The sequence below is a fragment of the Rhinolophus sinicus genome, chromosome 1 (assembly GCF_057876585.1).
Source record: "Rhinolophus sinicus isolate RSI-liver-muscle chromosome 1, RSI-T2T, whole genome shotgun sequence".
Taxonomy (NCBI): Eukaryota; Metazoa; Chordata; class Mammalia; order Chiroptera; family Rhinolophidae; genus Rhinolophus; species Rhinolophus sinicus.
The window spans coordinates 8,147,576-8,170,324 of NC_142501.1; the positions used below are offsets into that span (position 1 = coordinate 8,147,576).

The 22,749-nt window shown below is 49.0% G+C and overlaps 1 protein-coding gene across 1 annotated transcript in view; it reads right to left on the reverse strand.

Moving 5' to 3' along the window:
• Window positions 1–123: 123 nt before the first annotated feature.
• Window positions 124–22,749, reverse strand: part of MEI1 (meiotic double-stranded break formation protein 1) — a 61,971-nt gene continuing 39,345 nt past the window's right edge. The window contains exons 21-31 of the mRNA XM_019734445.3: window positions 17,683–17,848; window positions 16,456–16,560; window positions 14,542–14,652; window positions 14,067–14,227; window positions 12,260–12,341; window positions 11,899–12,074; window positions 2,981–3,062; window positions 2,458–2,564; window positions 1,399–1,533; window positions 1,125–1,237; window positions 124–331 (exon numbers count right to left, since the gene is read on the reverse strand). Coding sequence (XP_019590004.3) covers window positions 286–331; window positions 1,125–1,237; window positions 1,399–1,533; window positions 2,458–2,564; window positions 2,981–3,062; window positions 11,899–12,074; window positions 12,260–12,341; window positions 14,067–14,227; window positions 14,542–14,652; window positions 16,456–16,560; window positions 17,683–17,848 — 1,284 coding nt within the window. The 3' untranslated portion in view covers window positions 124–285. The remainder of the gene's footprint in view (window positions 332–1,124; window positions 1,238–1,398; window positions 1,534–2,457; window positions 2,565–2,980; window positions 3,063–11,898; window positions 12,075–12,259; window positions 12,342–14,066; window positions 14,228–14,541; window positions 14,653–16,455; window positions 16,561–17,682; window positions 17,849–22,749) is intronic.

Here is a 22,749-nt window from a genome sequence, read left to right on the forward strand (position 1 = left end):
TATGTTACTGGAACAAATTTTGCCCCCTCTTTCCCTGAGGAAGCATCCATCCTGACTGAGGAGCCAGCTGGAGGAGCCAAGATAAGTTGAGAGTGAAATGTTTTTGGAGAGCTCACACAGGCATGTGAGTGTATCATTTTATTTCCTGGTTCCATTTCAACAGTGGAGTAAATGGCTCCAGATAAATGGCTGCAGTTGTCCTCCATTTTCCCAAACCACTGTGCTCCGACTTTGTCTTCTCCAGGTCTCGGTTCTCTCCATTTCTGGGCCTTCAAGTCCTGAGGGTCAGTCTCTGATGTGGGACAGAGATACAGCCACCCCTCCCAGGCAGCTGGCAGCAAAACATGAGAGGAGAACAGCAGAAAGGTGGGACCAACCATGGAAGAACCACACTTCCAGAGCCCCCAAAGGGCAAAAAAGGTCAGACAAGAACAGAGGTGCCCCTAAGAATAGTGGGCTGGGTTCTAAAATCAAGGCCTGAACACCTGGGCTAGGTAGTTGGTATACAACAGGGAACTGTACCATGGAAAGGGGAAAGAGGAGAGCCAGGGAGGCAGCCGGCGGGGTAGGCAGGAAGCACCACCATACACATATGCCCTCTGGACAGAAGTCTCTGGAGTACCCCTGAGGGCCTCTGCCCACTGCCCACAGCCTCAGGCTTTCTCAGGGATATGCCAGTTACCCAGCACCCACCGTGTTGGCACCTGTGACAAGTGGGCTGGGAAACTTTCTCCAAACTCTTGGGGAAGAATTAGCTCCTTCCAGAGTTTGGTGATGTGGCTTTGGAGACAGGCAAATCTGGGCTCAAATCCTGATGCTACCACTGTGTGTTCCTAGGCATGTCATTTAACCTCTCTGGTCTGAGTTACAACTATGTTAACACTCCTAGCTGCTGTGAGGATTAAATACAGTGCATGTAACGTAACTGGCCCTTCGTAGAACCTTAATGAACAGAACAAGTCATGCCATTGCTATCACTATTAATTATTTTCGTTCACCCCTGTTTGCTTTAGACGACAGGGCTGTAGACAGCGCACCCCTCTGTCCTGAAGCATGATGCCTCACCATCCCATTGCCCGCGTGACCCTGACCTGTCCAAAGCTCCCAGATGCAAGAAAGGATACAGCATGTCCTTCAGGGGCGGCTGGGCCGAGGAGGCCCTGGGGGAAAGGCCCTCCAAGGAGACCTGCAGGGTCTGGGTTGTGCTCTGATCAGCCAGAAGGCCCATTCTCTGGACCTGAGGAGAGAAAAAGGCAGAGAAGACAGGCCTTCTCAGCACCAGCTCCCCACAGGCCCTTTCTACCTTCCACCTCCTACCCTCCTGAGCCCCCCCCCCCCACAAGATGGTGTGGAGGGTCTAGCCTCACACTGGCTACATGGCATCCTCTTCCTACTCACCTGCAGAAAGAAGCCACGCAGAGCCTGGAGTGTGGTGTTCGACAGGGAAGAGAGGTCAGCCAAAGCTGCACTTTGCAGAACAAGACCCACCTCTTCATGCGAGAGGACGCTGCTGCTGCTCTGGAACCGCACAAACTGGCCCAGGGAGAAGCCCCAAACACAATGATTTGGGGGCTTCTCCTTCATTCAGACATTTCCTTGCCCCTGCTGTGCTCAGCACTGGCTGAGGACATAGATTTGTAGCCCCCAGACCTACCTCCAAGGAGCTGAGAGTGGGTTGGGGAGCTGTGTCATGGGACAGGCTGACTGCGAGACCCTGAGAGCCAGCCCTGCTGAATCCTTCAGTACACCCCTGCCCTCGACCTTGCACCTCACGCCCATGGTCAGAATGGATTACAGTGGTTACCCAAATACACCGCCACGTGCTCCTGTCCAGCTGTTCTCACTTCACTACCTGGATTACATTTCCTTAGCTAAAAGGTTGCCCTCACTGATGAATGTTCTCTCACTGTATCAAAGGCAGGCACTAATTGAGTGCTTACTACCTTCTTAGCCACCCCTCCCTCAGGTCTGACAGAAGTCCTCACTCTCTTCTCTGTTCCCACCCCAAGCACTGGTTTACTATTCTTGAGCCACTTCATTAGCATTCACAGACTCCCTGCTTTGTTGTTTGTTCAGTGGGCACTTAGCATGTCTTCTACTCTATCACTAATAACTTCAAATTCTAACTAGTTTCCTTGTCTATCTCCTTCTCTAAGCTGAGGGTTCTGTACAGGCAGAGCATTTGGCCCCTCGGCACCTTGGGTACCTAGCACTGGATCTGGCATGTGGCAGGTAGGCACTGGTCAGTGTTTCGTGAGTGAGGGTGTCCGGCTCCTTGGGGTGCGGAGGCAAGGACATTCAAAGGAATTCTCTGGGCAGGTCTCTTGGAGGGTGACGGCCTGCCCAGCCCCTCTACTTTGAGGACAAGGGTTACCTAAAGCAAGGTGTCCCTGGCCTCCTCGAGACCACCCAGCTCATGATGTTCTTCAGACCACAAGACCATCCCTCTGCACTTACCAGGGTCATGAGCCTCAAGATCTCAGGTCGGAGGAAGGAATTCTCTCCAGTATCCAAGAGGGTAAACAGCAAAAACCGATTCCAGGGCTGGGAAGCGACATGGAGTGCTACAGGAAACACCAGTCACCCTGGGCCGTTAGTGCTGCTTTTCCAAAGGCCTTGGAACATTACTAAGGAGGACTTTCTCCTATTAATTCAAAATGGGCTCCTCAGCTAGAGGCAGGGGCTGGACAAACTGACCCCAGGAAGTTTCTTTCTTCCCTGGGCTTCTATCCCTTATGCTGCCTGGCTTAGGGAGACCACACATCCTGTGACTGTGCTTAGTAAGTTGCTTGACCGCTGTGAACCTCAGTGTCCTCATCTGTATACTGGGCATAACAGTGCCCTGGCAGTGTTGTTAAAAGAATTAAACAAAATGAATGCGAATCACAGAACGGGATGGCAGTCTGGGGCAGGAGGTGGCAGGGGCTGGTCCCCTCCCATCTCCCGCATGGGACCATCAGAGAATGGGGAGGGTTTCTACCGATGTCTGGGCTCCTGGCATGCACATAGTCAAGCAAGGCCTCCAGGCAGCCTACACAGGCGTGGCACAACAGAGGGTCCTTCTGCAAGAAAACGAAACAAAAAACAAGTTCACGTCAGGCGTTCATGTCAGGTTTTGCTACCAGTGGTTTTTGGTGCTAACCACGAAAAAAAAATTTGGTCTTCAGAACAATTTGTATTTCATAATTTCAGATTTGGGATTGTGGTCCTATAGCTAGTGAAGAAATGTTTGTTGGTTTCATCTGTCACCCACACATGCAGCACAGTGCTTATACTGATGATTTACCTACATCCTACCTATACTCGAGAGCCTGTTTTGTTTCAGAAAAGGAGATGGATGGGCTCTGGGCCCCACTAAGAGATTCATGGATTATAGATTCTGTCAGAACCTCACAGTTTATCTAAGCCAGTGTGGGTTTCAACCTTTTTTTAAAGTAGCTGAACCTTTCATCAAACAAAATTTTATGCTCTAATAAGCATATGAAAAGATCTTTATCATTAGGGAAATGCAAATTAAAACCACCAAGAGATACCACTACACACCTATCAAGAGCTAACATTTAAAAGACTGACAATACCAAGTTTTTGGTTTTTCTTTCCTCCCACCTCTGCCCCTCCCCCCGACCAAGTATTGGTCAGAACGTGGAATAACTGGTGCTCTCATATACTTCTGTTGGGAAGGTAAAATGTTGAAGGTGAAATGTTGCAGCCACTTTGGAAAATAGTTTGATGGTTTCTTATAAAGTTAGACATTACATAACACATGTGGTAGACAGAATTTTAAGTTGTCCCATGACCTGTGCTCCTGTGATTATGTTACATCATATGGCAAAAGGGAGATTGTTTGGATGGGCCCAATCTAATCACACAAGCCCTTTAAACAGTTTTCTCTGGCTGGTGGCAGAAGAACCACAGACTGAAAGTGTGAGAAGGACTCAACATGCATTGCTGGTTTGAGGATGGAGGGGCCGTGTGAGAAAGAATGTGGGCAACCTTAAAGATCTGAAAGAGGTCCCTGCAGAAGAAGGTGATTCTTTCCCATGTACCCAGACAAGTACCTAGCATAGCCAACACCTCGATTTCAGCCTTGGGAGACCCTAAGCGAAGAACCTGGTTGAACCGACCCAGACTTCTGACATAGAAAACTATGAGATAATAAATGGGTGTGGTGTTAAGCCATTAAGTTTGTGGTGACGTGTTACACATCAACAGAAAAGTAACACATCATTTGACCCAGCAATCCCACTCCTAGGTATTTACCCAGGAGAAATGAAAACATATATCCACACAAAGACTTGTACTTCAGTATTAAGAGCAACTTAATAGCCCAAAGTTTTAAAGTCCCAAATATCTATCAATAGGTCAATGAATAAACAAATTGTGGTATAGCATATAATGGATGACAACTCACCAAAAACAAAAATGAAATGAAGTACTGATACACACAACAATATGAATGAATCTCAAAAACATTAAGAGAAAGAAGTTAGACACACAAGACCACATGTAATATGATTTCATTTATATGAGATTCTAGAAATGGTAAAATTATAGTGATAGCAGATCAGTGTTTGCAGAGGGTCAGGGATGGGGAGAGGGGACTGCAGAGAGGCACAAGAAAACTTTTTGGGGTGACGGAAATGCTCCATACCATGAGAATTAGAACTCATCTAATTCTACACTTAAAATCGGTAAATTTCATTGCATGTAAGTTATATCTCAATAAAATGTGAAAACAAACTAAGAAGAAATCCTATGCTCTCATGCTATTCTTTGGAAGGCAGCAGCCTGGTGGTTAAGGGTAGGGGGCAGACTTGGGTTTGAATCCTTGCTTAGTTTTAGTCACTATCTGTATGATCCTGGCCAAGGTAACTCAGCCTTGCTGAGTGGGAATAAAAAAATTACCTGGGTTGCTGAGAGGGTTAGATGATCAATGGATATAGTGTTTAACCAGTGTTTGGCACAGGGTAAACACTCAGTAAATGGTGACTATTTTAGTGAAATATATAATGGGGAAACACATGTCCTCTTTAGCAAGCCCTGAGTCTCCTCCACTATAGGAATTTTAAGTCTTATTTTCCCTAGTTTCTTAGCTCCCTAGTACCTGATCTTAATCCCTGTTCAAATCAGCTTTTCAATCTTTTTTTTTTTTTTTTAAGATTTTATTGGTGACTTCCAGGCCTTTTTTCCAAGTCAAGTTATTGTCCTTTCAATCTTAGTTGTGGAGGGCGCAGCTCAGCTCCAGGTCCAGTTGCCATTTTTCTAGTTGCAGGGGGCACAGCCCACCATCCCTTGCAGGAGTCGAACCGGCAACCTTGTGGTTGAGAGGACTCATTCCAACCAACTGAGCCATCTGGAGCTCAGCGGCAGCTCAGCTCAAGGTGCTGTGTTCAATCTTAGTTGCAGGGGGCGCTGCCCACCATCCCTTGCGGGACTCGAGGAGTTGAACTGGCAACCTTGTAGTTGAGAGCCCACTGGCCCATGTGGGAATCGAACCAGCAGCCTTCGGAGTTAGGAGCATGGAGCTCTAACCGCCTGAGCCACCGGGCCAGCCCCCAGCTTTTCAATCTTAAACAGAAAATTGTTCCTAGCCTGAATCATAGGAAGTCCCCTGCCCCCTGCTCCAGGCCATTCCAGGCCCAGCTCCTGGGTGAACAATGCACCTGAATGACCAGTTAAACCAGAGAAAAAGGCCACAGGCTCCATGAAGCTAAACAGAATTTCTATGTCACAGCCACCTTGCGTCATGGCTGTGGGTCCTGCTTCTTGGGCCAACACTTTTAAGTCTGTTTAACCAAATCCTTCTTTCCTCATCTAGGGGCCGATGGGCTATAAATGATGCCCCAGCAGGACTTCCAGTACATCCCGTCCAAAGAGGTCAACCCGGCCTTCTGGGCGGATCCCGAGATCCCTTCCCCTCATCTAAGATCAGATAGGCCGAGAGTTCCGTGAACCCCTGATAGGTAGGAACAACGGCCACATTCAACAGGAAGCAGATACAGAAGAAGAGACCTCTTGCCCCTCAACTTCCCATAGAGATTTATGGGGATCATGCTTGTCAAGAGAAAATGAGGCAGGCAGTTAGAGACAGGAATGGGATATCCAAACATTCCTGCATGTTCGACACGACCTACGGAAAGTGATTGCCCAGAAGACCTCCCCTCCACGCCCAGATCTTTCCCTTATCCACTGTAGCCATCAACCCCTATGCGGAGGGGAAAGGACACTAAATACCTAACTGTTAAGAGATTGGACTGGCCACTCACACCTGTGCAGTAAAGGCGAGAACAACCTTCACCTCACCTTAGCCTCATTATACCATCATAATATCATATGTATGCCCGGAAGTTCATTAATATCATACCAGACTGAATTCTGGGAAGAAACATGCATAGTCTAAAAAGATGAGGTAATAAAAAATTAAAAAATTAAAATGAAAAGGAGGTTATAGCCTTTTGTCAATCACAGGTGTCAATCAAGTGGCCCCCCACCTAGGGAGGAGTAGCCCATTCTGGAAAGAAAGGAAATAAAAACTCCAAGTCCTCGCCGGTCAGCACCTTTTGAGCCACGCTGTTGCTCAGGCCCGCTCCTATCCCTTGGGAGGGTACTTCTCTTCTAACAATGACGCCTTTTGAGTTACTCTGTGGCTCAGGTCGTCTCCTATCTCTTTGGAGTGTACTTTCACTTCTGATAAACTGCTCGTTCACCACTGCCTTGTGGTGTCCTGCTCAATGCTTTGTTCAGTATACCAAGGACCTGGACACGCGCCGAGAAGGGCCTGCTCTCTGGTAACAGCTGAGCTAACCTGAGGACTCCTCGGTAGTAGGTGGCAAGTGTAGAACCAAACCCCAGGCCTTGTAATATATCAGGGGTGCCAATAAAATATATACACATTTTAAGAGATGTTAATAGTTTGGTCAACATTGCTCAAGCAGTAGTTCTCCGTAATCAGAAGTGTCTGGATGCCGATGGTAACCACTTTGAGCACCTCTTGTAATTGCAGAAGTCAAACGTGACTTGTGTGTTCATCTTTTGTTATTGGTATATGTTAATACAATTTTTTCCTTTCTTAAAACATGTATACATTTTTTTGGCTATCTATCTATCTATCTATCTATCTATCTATCTATCTATCTATCTATCTATCTATCTGGAGCCACTTTAAAATGGAGTCAGAGCTGCTATCCCAGGAGAACTGCCTTGCAAGTCTTATGCCTCAAACTTTTTGGAATGTTAAAACAGGGCAAAATAACCTTTGCACTGGGCTCAAAGCAACACTGTGTCCCAAAGAATGTTTGCAAAGACAACAAGGAAGCAGATATTATGACTAGTGAACTGATGGCTACTAGATTGAATACGGAAAACATTGTTTAGAATTAGTGTCACTATGTTAGCTTATTGCATCAATAGAAATGTCTTCCTTCTATGGATGTAATTGTTTCCCTTCCCTTTCTCATAAATACAATACCCCTTTGCCTTTGTCTCCTAATCAGAACACTATTTGGGTTTCTGCCTGAATCAGTGCTTCCCAAATAGCTATTCTTTTTTTATCTCAAATAAATAGTTGTTACTCTCTCTTTGAAGTTAATAGCCTCCTGCCCTGTCTCCTTTTCCAATCTAAAATTAACTCTTACCCAGAGGGCACTTTCAGCCCCTTGCCAAACCATGGGCCAGCATGCCTCAGCTTCCCCACCTGGTGAGGAGCTGTGCCCTAGTGCCACTCTCTGACCCTGTGTCCTATTACCCCATACAACCAGCAAGGGCCCCCTGCATGCTGAGTGAGGACCTGGGACCGCTGGGCATTAGGAAAACCAGGGCCTCCCACTCAGGGAACAATGGCTTCTGTTCACAAGATACACTACTTGGGACACTGAAAGAACATGGGTATTGTAGCCAAAAGACAGGTTTGAGTCCTGACCTAAAAGTATGTCACCTTAGGCAAGTTACTTAACATCTCTGGGACTGTGTTTCCTTGTCTATAAAACTGAGATGATAATTTCCATCTTACAGAGTTGTGATGAATAAACCACATGTCAAGTGCTTGTAGGCACAGAGTAGGCACTCAGTAAATGTTATCTCCCTGTCCTCCCCACCTCCTACATCCAAGACTCTTAACCTGTCATCAACATCTGCTCCAGTAGGAATGATCCTTGCACTGAAAGCCTCAGGTCTCGCATAACAAATTAGCTTTCTGACTTCCAATCTGATAACACATTCCACTCCCACCCCAATCAGAAAGCCAAATCTGAACACAAAGGGTATCTGTCTCTTCCCTGCTCAGGCTCACCCTTTCCCTCCCCCAATACTCCCCAGGGAAGTAGCAGCTGGACTGGGATTAGAGAAGCCTGAAAGGGCACAAAGACCATCTGACCCTGGTTAGAAAATTACAGAAAGCAAAACCAACCAGTCCAGACAGCCTCATTCTGAAGCTCCGGGTGCAGGGCCAGATGAAGACATATGGCTGCTCTGGCCAGGTTACACCCACTGTATCCCTTCAAACCTGATACTGTGTTTCCCCGAAAGTAAGACCTAACCAGAAAATAAGCCCTAGCACAATTTTTCAGGATGACATCCCCTGAGCATAAGCCCTAATGTGTCTTTTGGAGCAAAAATTAATAGAAGACCTGGTCTTATTTTCGGGGAAACACGGTACATAGGGCAGTGGGCGGAGGAAGCAGCCTTTGGAAGCACCTGTCTCCCCTCACTCAGCACGTTCCACTCAGCCAGCCCAAAACCCTGCAATCCCAGCCCCCTGCAGAGATAGATCCTAGCCACCTGCTGTCACCGCAGAGCACCCTCACACCTCACATTTTCTCTCCAGAGTAACACCCACCTCTATCACTGAGCAAGTGCTCCCTAAGCAAAGAGGAGTGACTAGACCAACTAATGATTCTGCAAGGAGGAACACTCAGCTCAGCCTCTAGGGCAGACTCTTGTGAACCCATTGTCTTCAGAGAGGGTACAGGGTGGCCTACCCTCGGCCAAAGGTAGGCTTACCAGAAGGTGGTAAGCTGGGGTTGTCCCGCTCTGCCTGTGACTAGGTGAGTACATTGAATTCTGGGGTGAGGTTGTTGGAAGGCCACTGTGCCCATGTGTAACAGCCATTTTCTGCCATCGGTTTACCAATAAAATAGAAATTTTGGTCTTCGTCTGATTTCTATGTCTACCACCCAAATAGTTTCAAATTGAGAGACGGTGGGATACAGGACTGGAGCACTCCTCATTGGCCCTCTAATCTGAACCAGGGGTCTCACCTTCCGCCCCAGTTCATCCAGTATTTCCTTCGAACCACACAAAGTTCTGGAAGTTACAGTCAGTACAGTGTTTTTATTACGTCCCCAGGACTGTTTGTGCCCCTGACAAGAGGGACCACTGCCCAGCTCTGCCCCGGGGATGAACCTCTGGGAAATGGTTTCATTTGTTCTGCTCTTCCTCCACCTCTTCCCAGCAAATCCTTGACTTCTAATCCTAGGTCACCTCATAAGTTCTGTGACCCTATAGCAGTCACATGATCTGGGCTACAGTTTTCTATCTCACAGGGCTAGCGTGTGTGAGAATCACACGAGATCACAGACATGAGAGGGCTTGGGAAACTGAAAAGTGCTAACTGTGTAATGTTTGCTGACATCGCTATCTTGAATTCTTCTTCCAGTCTCCTTCTCCTCCGTGACTTGGGTCTATCCTTCCACAGTGTACTCCTGGGTCTCTGTTTCATGAGCGTTCCTTTCCCCTCAAATAGAATCCCAGTGTTGGAAGAAACCTTAAGGGTCACCTAAACCAATGCCCTTCCCGCCCTGTAGCAAGAGTTCTTGCTGGGGACCCTGTTTCTGCTTGGAAGCCCCCAGCCACAAGCCATTCCTTTCCACCTTCAGACAGTCCTGCTAGGAGACAGGGCCTCCTTCTGTCGTCTTGTAGCTCCACCCACTGGCCTAGGCCTCCGACTCCAGACAAACCCAGAACAAACCTACTTCTTTTCTGCGCAGGCGACACTCAGATTTACAGGCCCTTTTAAAACTAAGCAGAAGGGAAATCTGCCGCTGGCTCCTTACTCCCATGCCCCCCAGATCACTCCAGTGACCACAGTCCTTCCTTGGACCCCTCCACTGCCACAGACCTGCCCTCTTCCCCAACGTGACCCAGCATAGTGAACCCTGGACACTGTTTCTAGCCTCACTTCAACCCGAACTTCTCTGTGCTCCATTCCTAGGGGAACGGAGGCTGTTCTCATAGGCCCAAGTCACTTAACGCTGAAAGACTCCTTTTATTTTGCAGACAGAGAAAATGAGGATCAGTAAGAGGAAGTGACTTGAACCCCTTCAGAGTTAGGGGCCAGGCAGGGGCTCTAACGCAGATCTGTGTGACTCTGGCCCATGTACCCACAAAGTTCTGGAGATGGGTGGTGGTGGTGTTTGCACAACAATGTGAATCTGTGCATAGAAGTGCTGGCCGGGCAGGAGTTGGCAGCCACTGAGCCGGGGCCGGGCCCACGCCCGGAGCTTCCTCTACCTCCTTACATTTCCCAACTTCCCCCAAACTGTGCACAGGCCCAGTGGGCATCAGTCCTTGAACAGAATCTCCCACAGTCAACAGTCATATCACATATGTGCAGTCATTATCTGGGCACCGAGTAGAGCCTACTCTAGTCAAGCCCCCCACGTGTCCTGCAGGAAGGCTCTGCGACTTCTCTCACTCATTTGCTAATTCCTCCCACTTCCCTCTTCTGGCCCCATGAGTACGTTGCTATTAGATCAGACCATGTGGATCTGTGACTGTCTGTCTTGGGCAAGCTCCAAAGGGCAGGAAAAGAGAGTCCAAGTGTAACTAAAACAGCATAAGTATCTGGGGCCTTGGTCACCCTACAACGACCAGCTCATATTTGAAAATCATAGACAATAAGGTCCTTGCAAGAGAAGAACTGAGGGTAGGAAACAGGCCAAAGGGGACAGAGATTGAAGTGGTGCTGCTGTCCAGATCAGTGACATCTCTACGCCCTCTGCCCTTGGGGACCTAGGACAAGTCACTTGTCTTCCCAGCCCAGTCACGCATCTCCCCCAGGAAGCCTTTTCTGACAGCCGGCCCCACACTACCCTGCGCCAACCTATCAGGTACATCCTGCGCCCCCACAGTGCAGTGCTTCCCTTCAGCCCAGCACTGACCACACTGTGTTATCATCACCTCCCGTCTACAAGGCACCCCCACCACTGTTAATTCCTCAAAGGCACCTGACTTATCTCCATGCCCCCACCACCCTCCACAGTACATGATGGCTGGAAAAATCATGATTTCCAAGAGTCCTCTAAGCTGTAAAACACAACCCACCTGGGGTAGATATCTACTATTTTTGCTTGCCCAGGATCCATTCCTCCTTCTTCTGGGAACAGTTTCTTTTGCGGAACCCTCCCTTTCTCATGTTCAGTCCACACGGGTTATGGAGTGGTAACCATATGCCCCAGCCTCCAGGGAGGGCACTGACCCAAGCCAGGGCAATCAGGGCATCCCATGCCCCAGCCGTAGTGATTGGCACATTACCCAAGCCAGGCTAATGAGACTCAGTTCTGGGAAAGAGAAACCTTCTTTCTGCTGGCAGGATATAAGCCAGGAGCTGCTGTTGTCGTCCTGTCATCCCATGATGACGAAACTGACAGAGAGACATGCAGGGCCCAGAGATGGAGACAGTTCTGATGACACTGTCTGAGCCTCCGGGATCCAGCTGTGCCTGAAACCAGTACTGAGCCCTGGACTTCTCAGTTATGAACCAATGTGAGTTTCATTTCTGTCACTGTAACTTTAAAAGTCCCAATCAATCCACCCTCCAGGCCTTGACAGGCAGCCACCCCTTCCTGCTTTTGTCCCGGGAGAAGCAGGCTCCACTCCCAGGGGCCACCAGCAAGGTCCTACCTGCACCAAGAGGTTCTGCAGTCCAATGACCAGGGACAGCACTTGTGATGTTCCCAGTGGGGCTAGGACAGTGTCCTCAGGGGCTGGTGGTGGCTGGACCCCTGAGGGCACCAGGGCCACCAGGGAAGAGGAAAAGCTTTGTTGCAGGGCTGTCCGCAGGAAGCGTAAGATGGCAGCTGAAAGCAAGAAACTCCTTACACCCAGTGCCTGCCTCCTTCCCCACCTCCACCCAGCTCTGTCATAGGGGGAAGACAATGGAGATAATAATGGGGTGACCAGAGGCTGGTCTGGGAGGGGTGGTTCCATCTCAGAATCCAGGGAAATGCTTTTCTTTTACTGCTAGAGGCCCCTGGACCCACACCTGAGAGCAGTGCAGCTCTTTTCTTCGGAAAGCTGAGGGCCTTCAATACTTGGTCCAGTTCCACGGACAGTGTCTGGTGAACCTGGCAGGGCGGGGGCAAAAGGGATAAGCCCCATATTCCGGGAGCATGGGTGGACCATAACCTACGCCAATAGCTCTTCCACCCACCCACACATTCCAGCTGCATCCAAGGGACAAAGGAGGCCACACAGAGTCTTGTGAGACTCACCAGTCCTGGACTCAGGAATATGAGGAGGAAAATTAAACCCTTACCTGGAGAACCCTGCTTTTCCCAAATCTCCCCCTTCCTCACGGACCTCCTCCACCAGGAACCCTCCCCGGCCTCATCTATGGTTCAGTCTCCGCCTCAGCCCAACATCCACCTAACTTAGATCTGGAGTCAGACAGCCTGAAATCAAAGTCCTGGCTCCGCCACTGGCCAGCTGTGTGGCTGTGGGCAAGTCACTGCACTGCATCTCTCTGAGCCTGCCTTACTTCCTTCATCTACGCAGTGGGGACGATGCCACCTGCTTTCACTCCCTCCAGAGCTATCGTGAAGAACAGCTGAGGAGCAGCCTTGGTGAATGTGCTCCTTAATGTCAAAACAACGACCAAACTGAGGGGCTGTGGGGTGGCAGGTTCAAAGCGGTGAGTGTTCTCTGCCGTCCTCGCCCAGAACACAGGCCGCCTGAAGGCAGGAACTCCTGATCCCTGCTTGGACCTGTCACAGTCACAGTCTGGCACAAAGCAGTTCCTCCAAAATGCTTGTTGGCTGGTGGCATCAGCAGGTTCTAGGCAGAAGAACCAACTGTCTAAAGGTATGGAGATGCCATCCTAATGGGAGATGCTAACAGAGGAAACTGTGGGGGTTATACGGAATTCTCTGTGCTATCTGCTCGATTCTTCTGTAAATCTAAGACTATCCTAAAAATAAAGGCTATTAAAAATCAATCACAGGGGGCCGGCCCGGTGGCTCAGGCGGTTAGAGCTCCGTGCTCCTAACTCCGAAGGCTGCCAGTTCGATTCCCACATGGGCCAGTGGGCTCTCAACCACAGGGTTGCCGGTTCGAGTCCCGCAAAGGATGGTGGGCTCCGCCCCCTGCAACTAAGATTGAACATAGCACCTTGAGCTGAGCTGCCGCTGAGCTCCCGGATGGCTCAGTTGGTTGGAGCACATCCTCTCAACCACAAGGTTGCCGGTTCAACTCCCGCAAGGGATGGTGGGCTGTGCCCCCTGCAACTAGGAATGGTAACTGGACCTGGAGCTGAGCTGCGCCCTCCACAACTAAGACTGAAAGGACAACAAATTGAAGCTGATCAGCACCCTCCACAACTAAGATTGAAAGGACAACAACTTGACTTGGAAAAAAGTCCTGGAAGTACACACTGTTCCCCAATAAAGTCCTGTTCCCCTTCCCCAATTAAATTTTTTTAAAAATTGGGAAAAAAAATCAATCACAGCAGTTGATTGATTCGTGCCTTTGGTCATATTGTTCTCTTCACCTGGAATGTCTTCCCTGCCAGCTTTGCCTACAAATACAAGTTCCCCAACTGTGGGGTGCACACTGTATTCATTTTTTATTCCTCTGAGTTTAGAATACAGCCTGACATGTGGTGATCCGTGTGTTAAATGGGTTAATGTAAACCAACCTGACAACAAGTCTGGATATTTTCCCCATTTTGTAGGCAAGGAAACTGGCCCAGGTTACACAGCTAACAAGCCACAAGGCTGGGACCAGAACCCAGGATCTTTATCATTCCTTTGCATGCCACCCATGCCCCAAAGCCGCAGGGGTTAGACACGAACCTGCAGATTGCCATCGTGCTGCTGCGCGGAGAAGGAGGCCGCGAGCAGCCAGGCAGAGCAGAGGAGCGTGGCCCTGGGAGAGCCCTCCTCGGCCCAGGTGAGCCGCAGCATCTTCTCCAGCAGCTCGATCAGGGCCGTGCTGCTCAGGAGCACGGCAGCGGCTGCAGAGGGTCCAGCAGGGCAGGGGCCACGTGAGTTATGCAGGAGCCCAGCTCAGTGACACCGTGGTGGGTTGGTTAGCACCCAGTGGGGGCTTCACACACACAGTGAATGAACCTGTGGATCAGCTTGAGGCTCTAAGGGTCCCAGCTTCGTTCCAAACCCACAGGTTATCAGAACCAGAAAGGACCTTATGACCATCTGATCCAGTCACATCCCCCCTTGTTTATTTTTTAAGATGGAAACCTGAGGGCAGCAAGGGCCACAGACACTGCCCACACCTTCCCCTCCACTATGCCAGCCTGGGCCCCAGCACCTCTTTTCTGACTGCCCAGCGTGGTCTGATGAAGGCTCCAATACAGGAAGTTGAAGGAGGGCTGCAGGACGTCCTCGTCAGTGGGGCTGCATTTCCCACACAGTTTGCTCACTGCAGGAGGCAAGAGTCCCCAGGCACCTGTCACGCAGCACTCCGTGGCCTTAACGCACAGCGCACACCAGCACTCACGCTTCTCACAGATAATGACCCCCAACTGACTAATTTTCGATTTCAGTATTGGGGAACCAAGCACAAACTAAGTGTCCCCAGTATTACAGCCAATGGAAAGAAACGCAGTGACAAACGTGCAGGCACGTTCACAGCCTCCATCTGAACACACACCCATCAAGCTGCCCACTAGAGCAGACTGCACAGGTTTAGGTGGTCATAGGCGTCTTCTAGCAGTGCTCATGCCGGCACAGACTGCAGGTTGGAGGGTCGCAGAGGTCACCTAGGCCAACCTGCCACCTTTGGCAGGAAGAGGATACCGCCTCTGCATTCTCCCAAGGTCACCTTCCCAGGGATGCTCTGTAACCATCCACGTGCAGTTCCCGGAACTTCCCATATTCTCTCTCTCACGTCACCGCATCTGGCTAACTCCTTAACTCCTACTCAGCAATCAAGATTCGGCTCAAAGTTCACCTCCCCATGAAGCATCCTTTCACCTCTCGAGGCAAGATGAGCTGCCTCTCTGTGCTCCCCCAGCCCTCGTCAGCGCAGTTACTACACTGTAAAGCAGACTTCTACAGAACACATCCCTTTCCTCCTGGGAATTGCCACCCCTTGCTCCGCCTGCCCCCCATGACCCCAATATAAAACCTACCTAGGTCTCCATTCACGTTTTGGCAGCCACATCACACTTGACTTGTAATTGGCTTGTGGTCAGCAGGACAATCAGCCCCGCTCCCCCCAATCCCAAAAAAAGAAACACACACCCTTACCCCTGAACTAGTCCTCTACTACCAATGACTCAAATAAAAGTACTCGGGTTATATGTAAACATGTGTTACACTTCACGTGTATGTTTCAGCCTGTATTCCTCCCCGTCAGAGGCCCTTTCTATGAATGATTCTCACATACACAGACCTTGCTCCCAGTTGACTGTCTCCCTTGATCTGACACACAGGCCGGCAATGACCAGCACCAAGCGGGGCCCGGAGGTCCTTTCTGAGCCTGACACTGATCTTCTCATGAGGAGGTCTGGGCTCCAGGCAGGGAAAGAACCATCCTCACCGAGGCCAGAGGACCTGACAGGTACTGAACACACACCATCTTTCCTTTTAATTTCAACCTTTCCTCCACAAATCTTCCTGAGGGTACTGCCTATGAAGTGGCAACTGCATTCATGGCAATACAAGGCCCTCAGGAGGTTTGGGGTACGGGTAGAAGAGAGGCCTAGAGAACCGGATCGTCAGACCGTGAGTCAGCGGTGGGGTGGGGTAGAGAACTGCCTTGTGCCGGGAAAAGTGAGTCTACATGGCTAGTATCCACCGAAGGCCTCCTGCGTGCCACGCACTGCGTGGCATTCTACACCTACAGTTACTCCTTCTCTCAGCCTTGACTAAATCAGGTAAGGACTATTATTTCACCTGTGAGGAACCTGAGGCTCACAGAGGCCAGGTGGTTGTCCAAGGCCACAAAGCCAGTTGCTGAGCTAAGAACGAATCCAGGCCTTCCCGACTCCAGAGCTTGTGCTTATCACATAATTTACACATATACATTTTGTCTTTTCTCTTTTGGTTCCCAAACACTCCCAGGGGAGAAGCAGAGACTGATCTGAAAGGTCCCTTAGCAAGAAGCCCTCAGGAACAGACTGAGCCAGAGCTCCTTCCAAAGTGATGAAAGGACGGAAGAAAGGAGCAGCCACAGGCCCCCCAGCCCCCCGGCCCTCAGCACTGCCCCAAGCGGTGGCACCTTGGTGAAGAAGCTTCATGGCCATGCTGTCCAGTTCTTGCTCTGACTCGTTCCTCAGCTGCACCAAAGAGAGGAGGCTCAGCAGTGATGGCAGGTTCCCCAAGGCTGTGAGGAACCAGGAGGCTGGTCAGGGGCCCGACCCATTCAGCTGCAAATGGTTTGTTGGAACTTACCCCTACTTCCTGCCTTCTTCCGTCTTCCCTGGGGACAGGGGCAGCTGACATACTGAGTGTCAACTCTGGGTTGGGTACCAGGAAGTCAGTATTTCACTTAATCCCCTTCAAACCGTATGAAACAGGGATTGTTATTCCTATTTTGCAGTAAAGAAAATTGAGGCCCCGAGAGGCTGATTTCTTCAAGATCCCACAGCCAATAACTGTCAGGGCCAGGACTTGAACCCAAATCTGAATTCGATGCCCATAGTCTTTCCACTATGTATTTCCACGAAATCTCAGGGCTCTAAAACACCATTACCAGTCAAGTGAGGCTTCGCCTTCCCTGCAAAGGAAGGACTCAGCTCCTCCAGACACCCTTTAATCTGTCTCCAAACACCCACCCTCAGTCAGGACAGGACCAAGTGCCCCAGCTTTCCTTCCATTTCCTCTTAACTGCTTGGAAATTTAATTTAAAAATTCAACTTTCTAAAAATAGGAAAAGACAAACCAATCCCAACCTTTTCAGTGTCTTCATACTGTACTAAACATTAAGCTTCCTTGACGCCAGGGAGTCTTATTCCAGATGTGTAAACTGTCCTTCTGGAGCTCACTGGGAGCTCCCAATGCATCACAGATCCACCCCTTCCCAGGCCCCTGCTGGCTGCTGCTGCCTCCCTGGCCTCCCCCACATTTCCTGCTTTCTTCTTCCCAAGTGGGGGCTGCCATTCTTGTGACAAACAGCTCGGAGCACAAGCCGTGCAGGGTGGAGACATGCACACACATCAAACACACCCACCCATGCTAAACGCAGAGACATTAAACATAAAAACGCTCACAACACACACACACACACACACACACACACACACACACACACACACACACCCCAAATATGTTGAGCACCCACTCTCCAATGAGAGGAAGGAGGTAAAGTTTAGCTTGATGCCGCACTGGCCTGACATTTTTTGCAGAGAAATCTTTGATTCTCTCTCCTGGAGCAGAGCTCATTAGGGCAGAGATACCCACTCCTGACCTTCATGGCAAAACACGCCCCCAGCAGCTCCAGACTGACCTTCTGATGGGGAAGCCCCGTGTTCCACCAGCAGACGTTGTAGGATCAGCAGGAAGTGAGCTCGGATGAGACCTCCCACTTGAACATCCTCATTCCTTCTCAGAAAGGTCTTCAGGACGACCAGTACCTTGTGGGCTGTGTCCACAGGGCTGGAATAGGTGAGGTCCTGAGCAAAAGAGAAGACCAGAGCTCAAGGGCATCACAGTCGGGGACAGGTAAACCGTGAAGAAGAGAGGGGCTGGGAAAGAGCCCAGGATGACGGTGTCACAGAACCTGGGGAAGGAAGGGCTCACTTACTCAGCACCTATTATGTACCATCCTGTGCATTCTGTTTTTAAATAAATTTTATTGGGGAACATTGGGGGACAGTGTGTTTCTCCAGAGCCCATCAGCTCCAAGTTGTTGTCCTTCAATCTAGTTGTGGAGGGTGCAGCTCAGCTCCAAGTCCAGTTGCCGTTTTCAATCTTTAGTTGTAGGGGGCGCAGCCCACCATCCCTTGCGGGAATTCAACTGCAACCTTAATAAGAGCTCGCGCTGTAACCAACTGAGCCTCCAGCCGCCCCCATCCTGTGCATTCTATAGGCGCGTTCTAAACAGGAGGAAATAGGCTCCCAGAGATTACATGATGTGCGAAAGGTCACTTAAGCCAGTAAGTGGCACAGCTAGGATTTGAATGCAGGTCTACTAACTCTAAGCCCAAATCTCTTTCGACCTTCCAGATGCCTGTCTCCTGCAAATGTAAGTATCAGGGTCAAGAAGAGGTTATTTCAGGACAGCCGACCTGAGTGTGCCTTAAGGGAGAAGAGGAGAGGGGGAAGGAAATTCCATGCAGCAGGAAGACATGGGTTAAGACAGATTCCGGGCATGGGGAGCAGTGAGGACCAGGTCAGGCCCTTTCTCTGCCATGGCATCTGGCTACCTCTGCCACACGCTGTAAAGGCCTTGTGTCCACAAGCTGGGAAAGGACATTGCATTTTATTTGCTTTCACAGTTATTTTAATGAGTATATGTTAAAGGCAAAACCAGTCAGAAGCTGCACCAGAGGATGTCGCACTGATAGCTCCTGGTACCTACCAGCTCGAACAAGCCAATTCTTTTGGACAGGCTAATGTGCTGGGCCAGTTAGGGCTGGGTGCAATGAATCCAAGGTCACACACAGACACCCTTTCCAGGGAGGACAGCGCCTGACACACAGAGAGACGTGAGTACAGGGCCTCCGACCAGACAACTCCAGATGTGCTGATTACTGGGTGGCACAGGGGTATCTGGCCTTGGCTCTTCATAAACCTCCCCAGCTGCCAGAAAAACAACTATGATATCAATAATAACCATTCAATTAGGGCCTAACAACGTCAGGTTTGAACACACAGCACATGTAGCTGTACATTTATTTATATATTATCTGTGTCTTCATAATAACGCTTCCAGGTAAGTGTCATCCTGATTTTTCAAATGAGAAAATGGGGGGCCGACCAAATAGTTTGTCGATCAAGAAAGCAGTGGCGTTGTAACTATGAGTTAACGAAAGCCAGGGATGAGCTCGGCTCCATCTGTGTCACCTTGAAGGACTGAGAAAACATCTTTGGAAGGAGAGGATCATAGAATTGGGACGGCTAGAGGGATTCTCAATTCATCTCACCAACACTTTTATTGTACTTCACAGAGTATGAGACTGAAGCCCAGAGGAGGTGTGATTTGCCCAAGGTCACAGGGCCCAAGACCGAACCAGTTTTGGGGTCCTGCTCCTTCACCAGCAAATGGCTGCTTGACTGCCAGAGCTGGGCCCTCGGAAACCTGAGTTAGTACATTCTAAAGGCCCAAAGGCAGGGGGCTCCTCAGCCTTTGGTGGCCGTGGTGAGTGCCAGGGGAAGGTGTGCATCCCATCACGCGGGTCAGTGGGAATGCTCTGGGCAGAACACACCCACTCTGTCCTGTCCAGAACTCCCTGGGACTGGACCAACCAGGGTGATGCGGCCAAGCAGGGACAAAGCGCATCTGCGACATCATGTTTTTTCCCATCTAAACAGCCTGCATGAAAGACCACCCATTGGTAAGAGTGGCAATGAACAGCTTTGTTTCCAGCTGTTAATTACCCTTATCAAAAACAGAAATTGGTACCAACACATATTTTTAGACTCTTTTCTCCTCCTGTGGCTAGAAGCTGGGGAGAAACGGTAGGAATTATATACATGAATAGAAGTGAAGTTGTTCCTCACTTTTTCTTTCTTTCTTTTTTTTTTTTTAACCACTGATGTTTCTAGGATCTAATTTAGTGAAAAACTCATGAACTGAAGGCTCCAGCCATGGTCATGACCCTTATTAGCTATATGACCTTGGGCAATTCAATAAGCTTCTCTGAGATTAACATTCTCTGTGGTTCAGAGTCAGTCAGCGGTCCCTGAATGATAGCCTGCTGCGTATCGCACACCAAGAATGTTCCACGTAGGCTGTCATTCAACCTCTCGTTGTCTCCATTTTACACGTGAGGAAACTGAAGCTGAGACGCCTCCATCCTCCTGGACCTCTATGTAGCATCCAGCCCTAAGTGCAGCTCCTTCCTGCTGAGCTCTCCTGGGCAAAGCTCAAGGCTCCTCTCTGCCCTGCCCCCACCTGCTCCAGGAAGGAGCGAGGAGGATGGTGTACATTCAAGGAGAAGAACTGGTCACCACAACAAAGGGTGGGGCACCTTCTCTCTAAGACTTTGGTCTCCTGACAATGACCCCCACGGATATAATTAGCAAACCCTGCCTGGGAAACTACAGAATAACCATCTGGTTGCTTGGCCAAATAAATTGCAAGGGGGACAAAAAACAAAATGGAGGGGAAGTCTGTGGATTAAAGGAGACTTAAAACATATATACACACACACACAAAAGAAGGAAGACTAAACGGTAGTATTTAGGGACAGACACTTAACTGACGGAACTTTAAAGGCATGTAAGGAAGATACTACTATAAAATTCAGGCTAGCGGTTATTCTAGAGGGGACAGATAGGGGTCGTCATTGATGGGGGCAGGTGGTGGGCTTCTGGAGTGGCTGCCAGTTCTATTTCCTGACACACCTGACAGTTACCAGAGTATTCCCGTATGATAATGAGGCGATGCCTGTGCTTGACGTGATTTTCTATACTTGTGTTATTTTCCATATTAAATTTTTAAAAATAAATAAATAGAAATTTGTCTCGTGAGATTCATTTTCTCTTTGGCTTATTTCTTTTCAAGTACTTACGTCCTTTGAAGCTAGTGGCCTAGGATAGCCTTCAGTTAGGGAGGGGCTTCCACCCCAGCCAGGTCCAGGCTGAGAAAGAACTTGGGAGAGGAAGATAATGAACTCCATTTTAAACAGAAATGTCAAACAGATGGTTAGCTTTAGGTCTGAGGCTCAGGAGAGAGGTCAGGGATCGATGGAGATTTGAGTCATCAGCAAACAGCAGGAGGCCACCAAAGCTGTGGGAATGAATGAGACAACCCAGAAAGAATGCACGGAGCGAAAAGAGATCGTAGGACAAAACCTTGAGGAACAGCAACTTTCAAGTGGTAGCCAGAGAGAAAACCATAAAAGTCACTAGAAAGGAGCATCAAGAGAGGTAATAGAAAAAAGTAAGAGAGTTGTATTATTAAAACCAAGAGAGGCAATAAAAAGGAAGTGGACAACCATCAAATACTAGCAGGTCGTGTAAGATGAGAACCAGAAAGTTCGTTGTAATTAGGCACAAGGGCATCATTGCTGACCCTGGTGAGAGTGATTTCCAGTAGTGATGGGGGCAGAAGCCAGTGGCTGGAGGAATGAGTGAAAGATGCTGATATCGAAAGCAGAAAACTACTTCTAGGAATTTGGCTGTAAAGCAAAAGACTTGGGAGTGGAAAGGGTTGGGGGTCAGGGACCAGCGAGAGTGTGGGTCTAGGAGGAAGACATCCGGAGCACCCAGGAGTAAGCCTAGAGGGGCTTACACTCTCCTACCACTCCCACAGCCCAGTGTCATAATCTGAGATGGGATGGTTTCCTAGCTTCATCATCCTCTGATTCTCTCCTTTTTTGCGACGCTTTGTAAGTCTCTGCAAGGTGACAAAAACGAAACAAGCATTTGTGATTTCCTCAAGGGCAAGGGCTGAGCAACCATATCTGAATTATCTTTGTATCCCCAATGCCTAAGTACCTAGTAAATACCAAATAAATGTATGCTCAATGGAAACGTGAGTGACTGCGTTCACGGCCTCTAAAAACCTGCTCCTGCCGTCCTCCTCCTACCTCATCACCAATGACATACCAGAACGATACCAGACCACTCACGGTCCTGAATTACAGCAGGCACTTTCATGCTGCTAGACTGACCTGGCAACCCTTTTACTTGTCAAATCCTTTGAGGATCATCATATATGACACCTTTCTGCCCTCCCTACCAACCCAAGCTCTCTGCCCAACCTTTACTGCCACACTTGTAGTACAGCTGTTAGTGGTTTGTTGTGTCTGATTCCCTCACCAGCCTAAGGGGCAGGGAATAGGTCCAATATTTCCCTGTATTCTGTGAAAAATAATATGAACGGAGCCACCTGAAATGGAGCCTGAGCTGCCATCCCAAAGGAATTGCCTTGCTCGTTTTATTCCTCAAACCTTTAGAATGTTAAAACTGGGCAAATAATCTTTGGACTGGGCCTGAAGCAGCATTGTATTCCAAACAAGTGTTTGCAAAGATAACACAAAAGCAGACCTTAGGACTAGGACTGAAAATAAAGACATTCTTTTCTTTTTCAAAAGGCATCCTTTAGAGTTTGCGACACTTTGTTAGCTTATCTGCACTTACAGAAATTCCCTTCTTAGTTTATTAACACCCCTAGAAATTCCTTCCTTCTATTCAAGTAATTATCCCTTTCCCTTTCTCATAAATACCACTTGCCTTCACCTCCTAATTGGAACACTATTTGGGTTTCTGCCTGAATCAGTGCTTCCCAATAAGTATGTTTTTGGACGTCAATAAACACTTGTTGCCTCTCACTTTGGCCTTTTATTTTCAGATTAATAATTCCCAGTGCTCAAATAGCTCTCCCGGTAGATGGAACACTGGATCA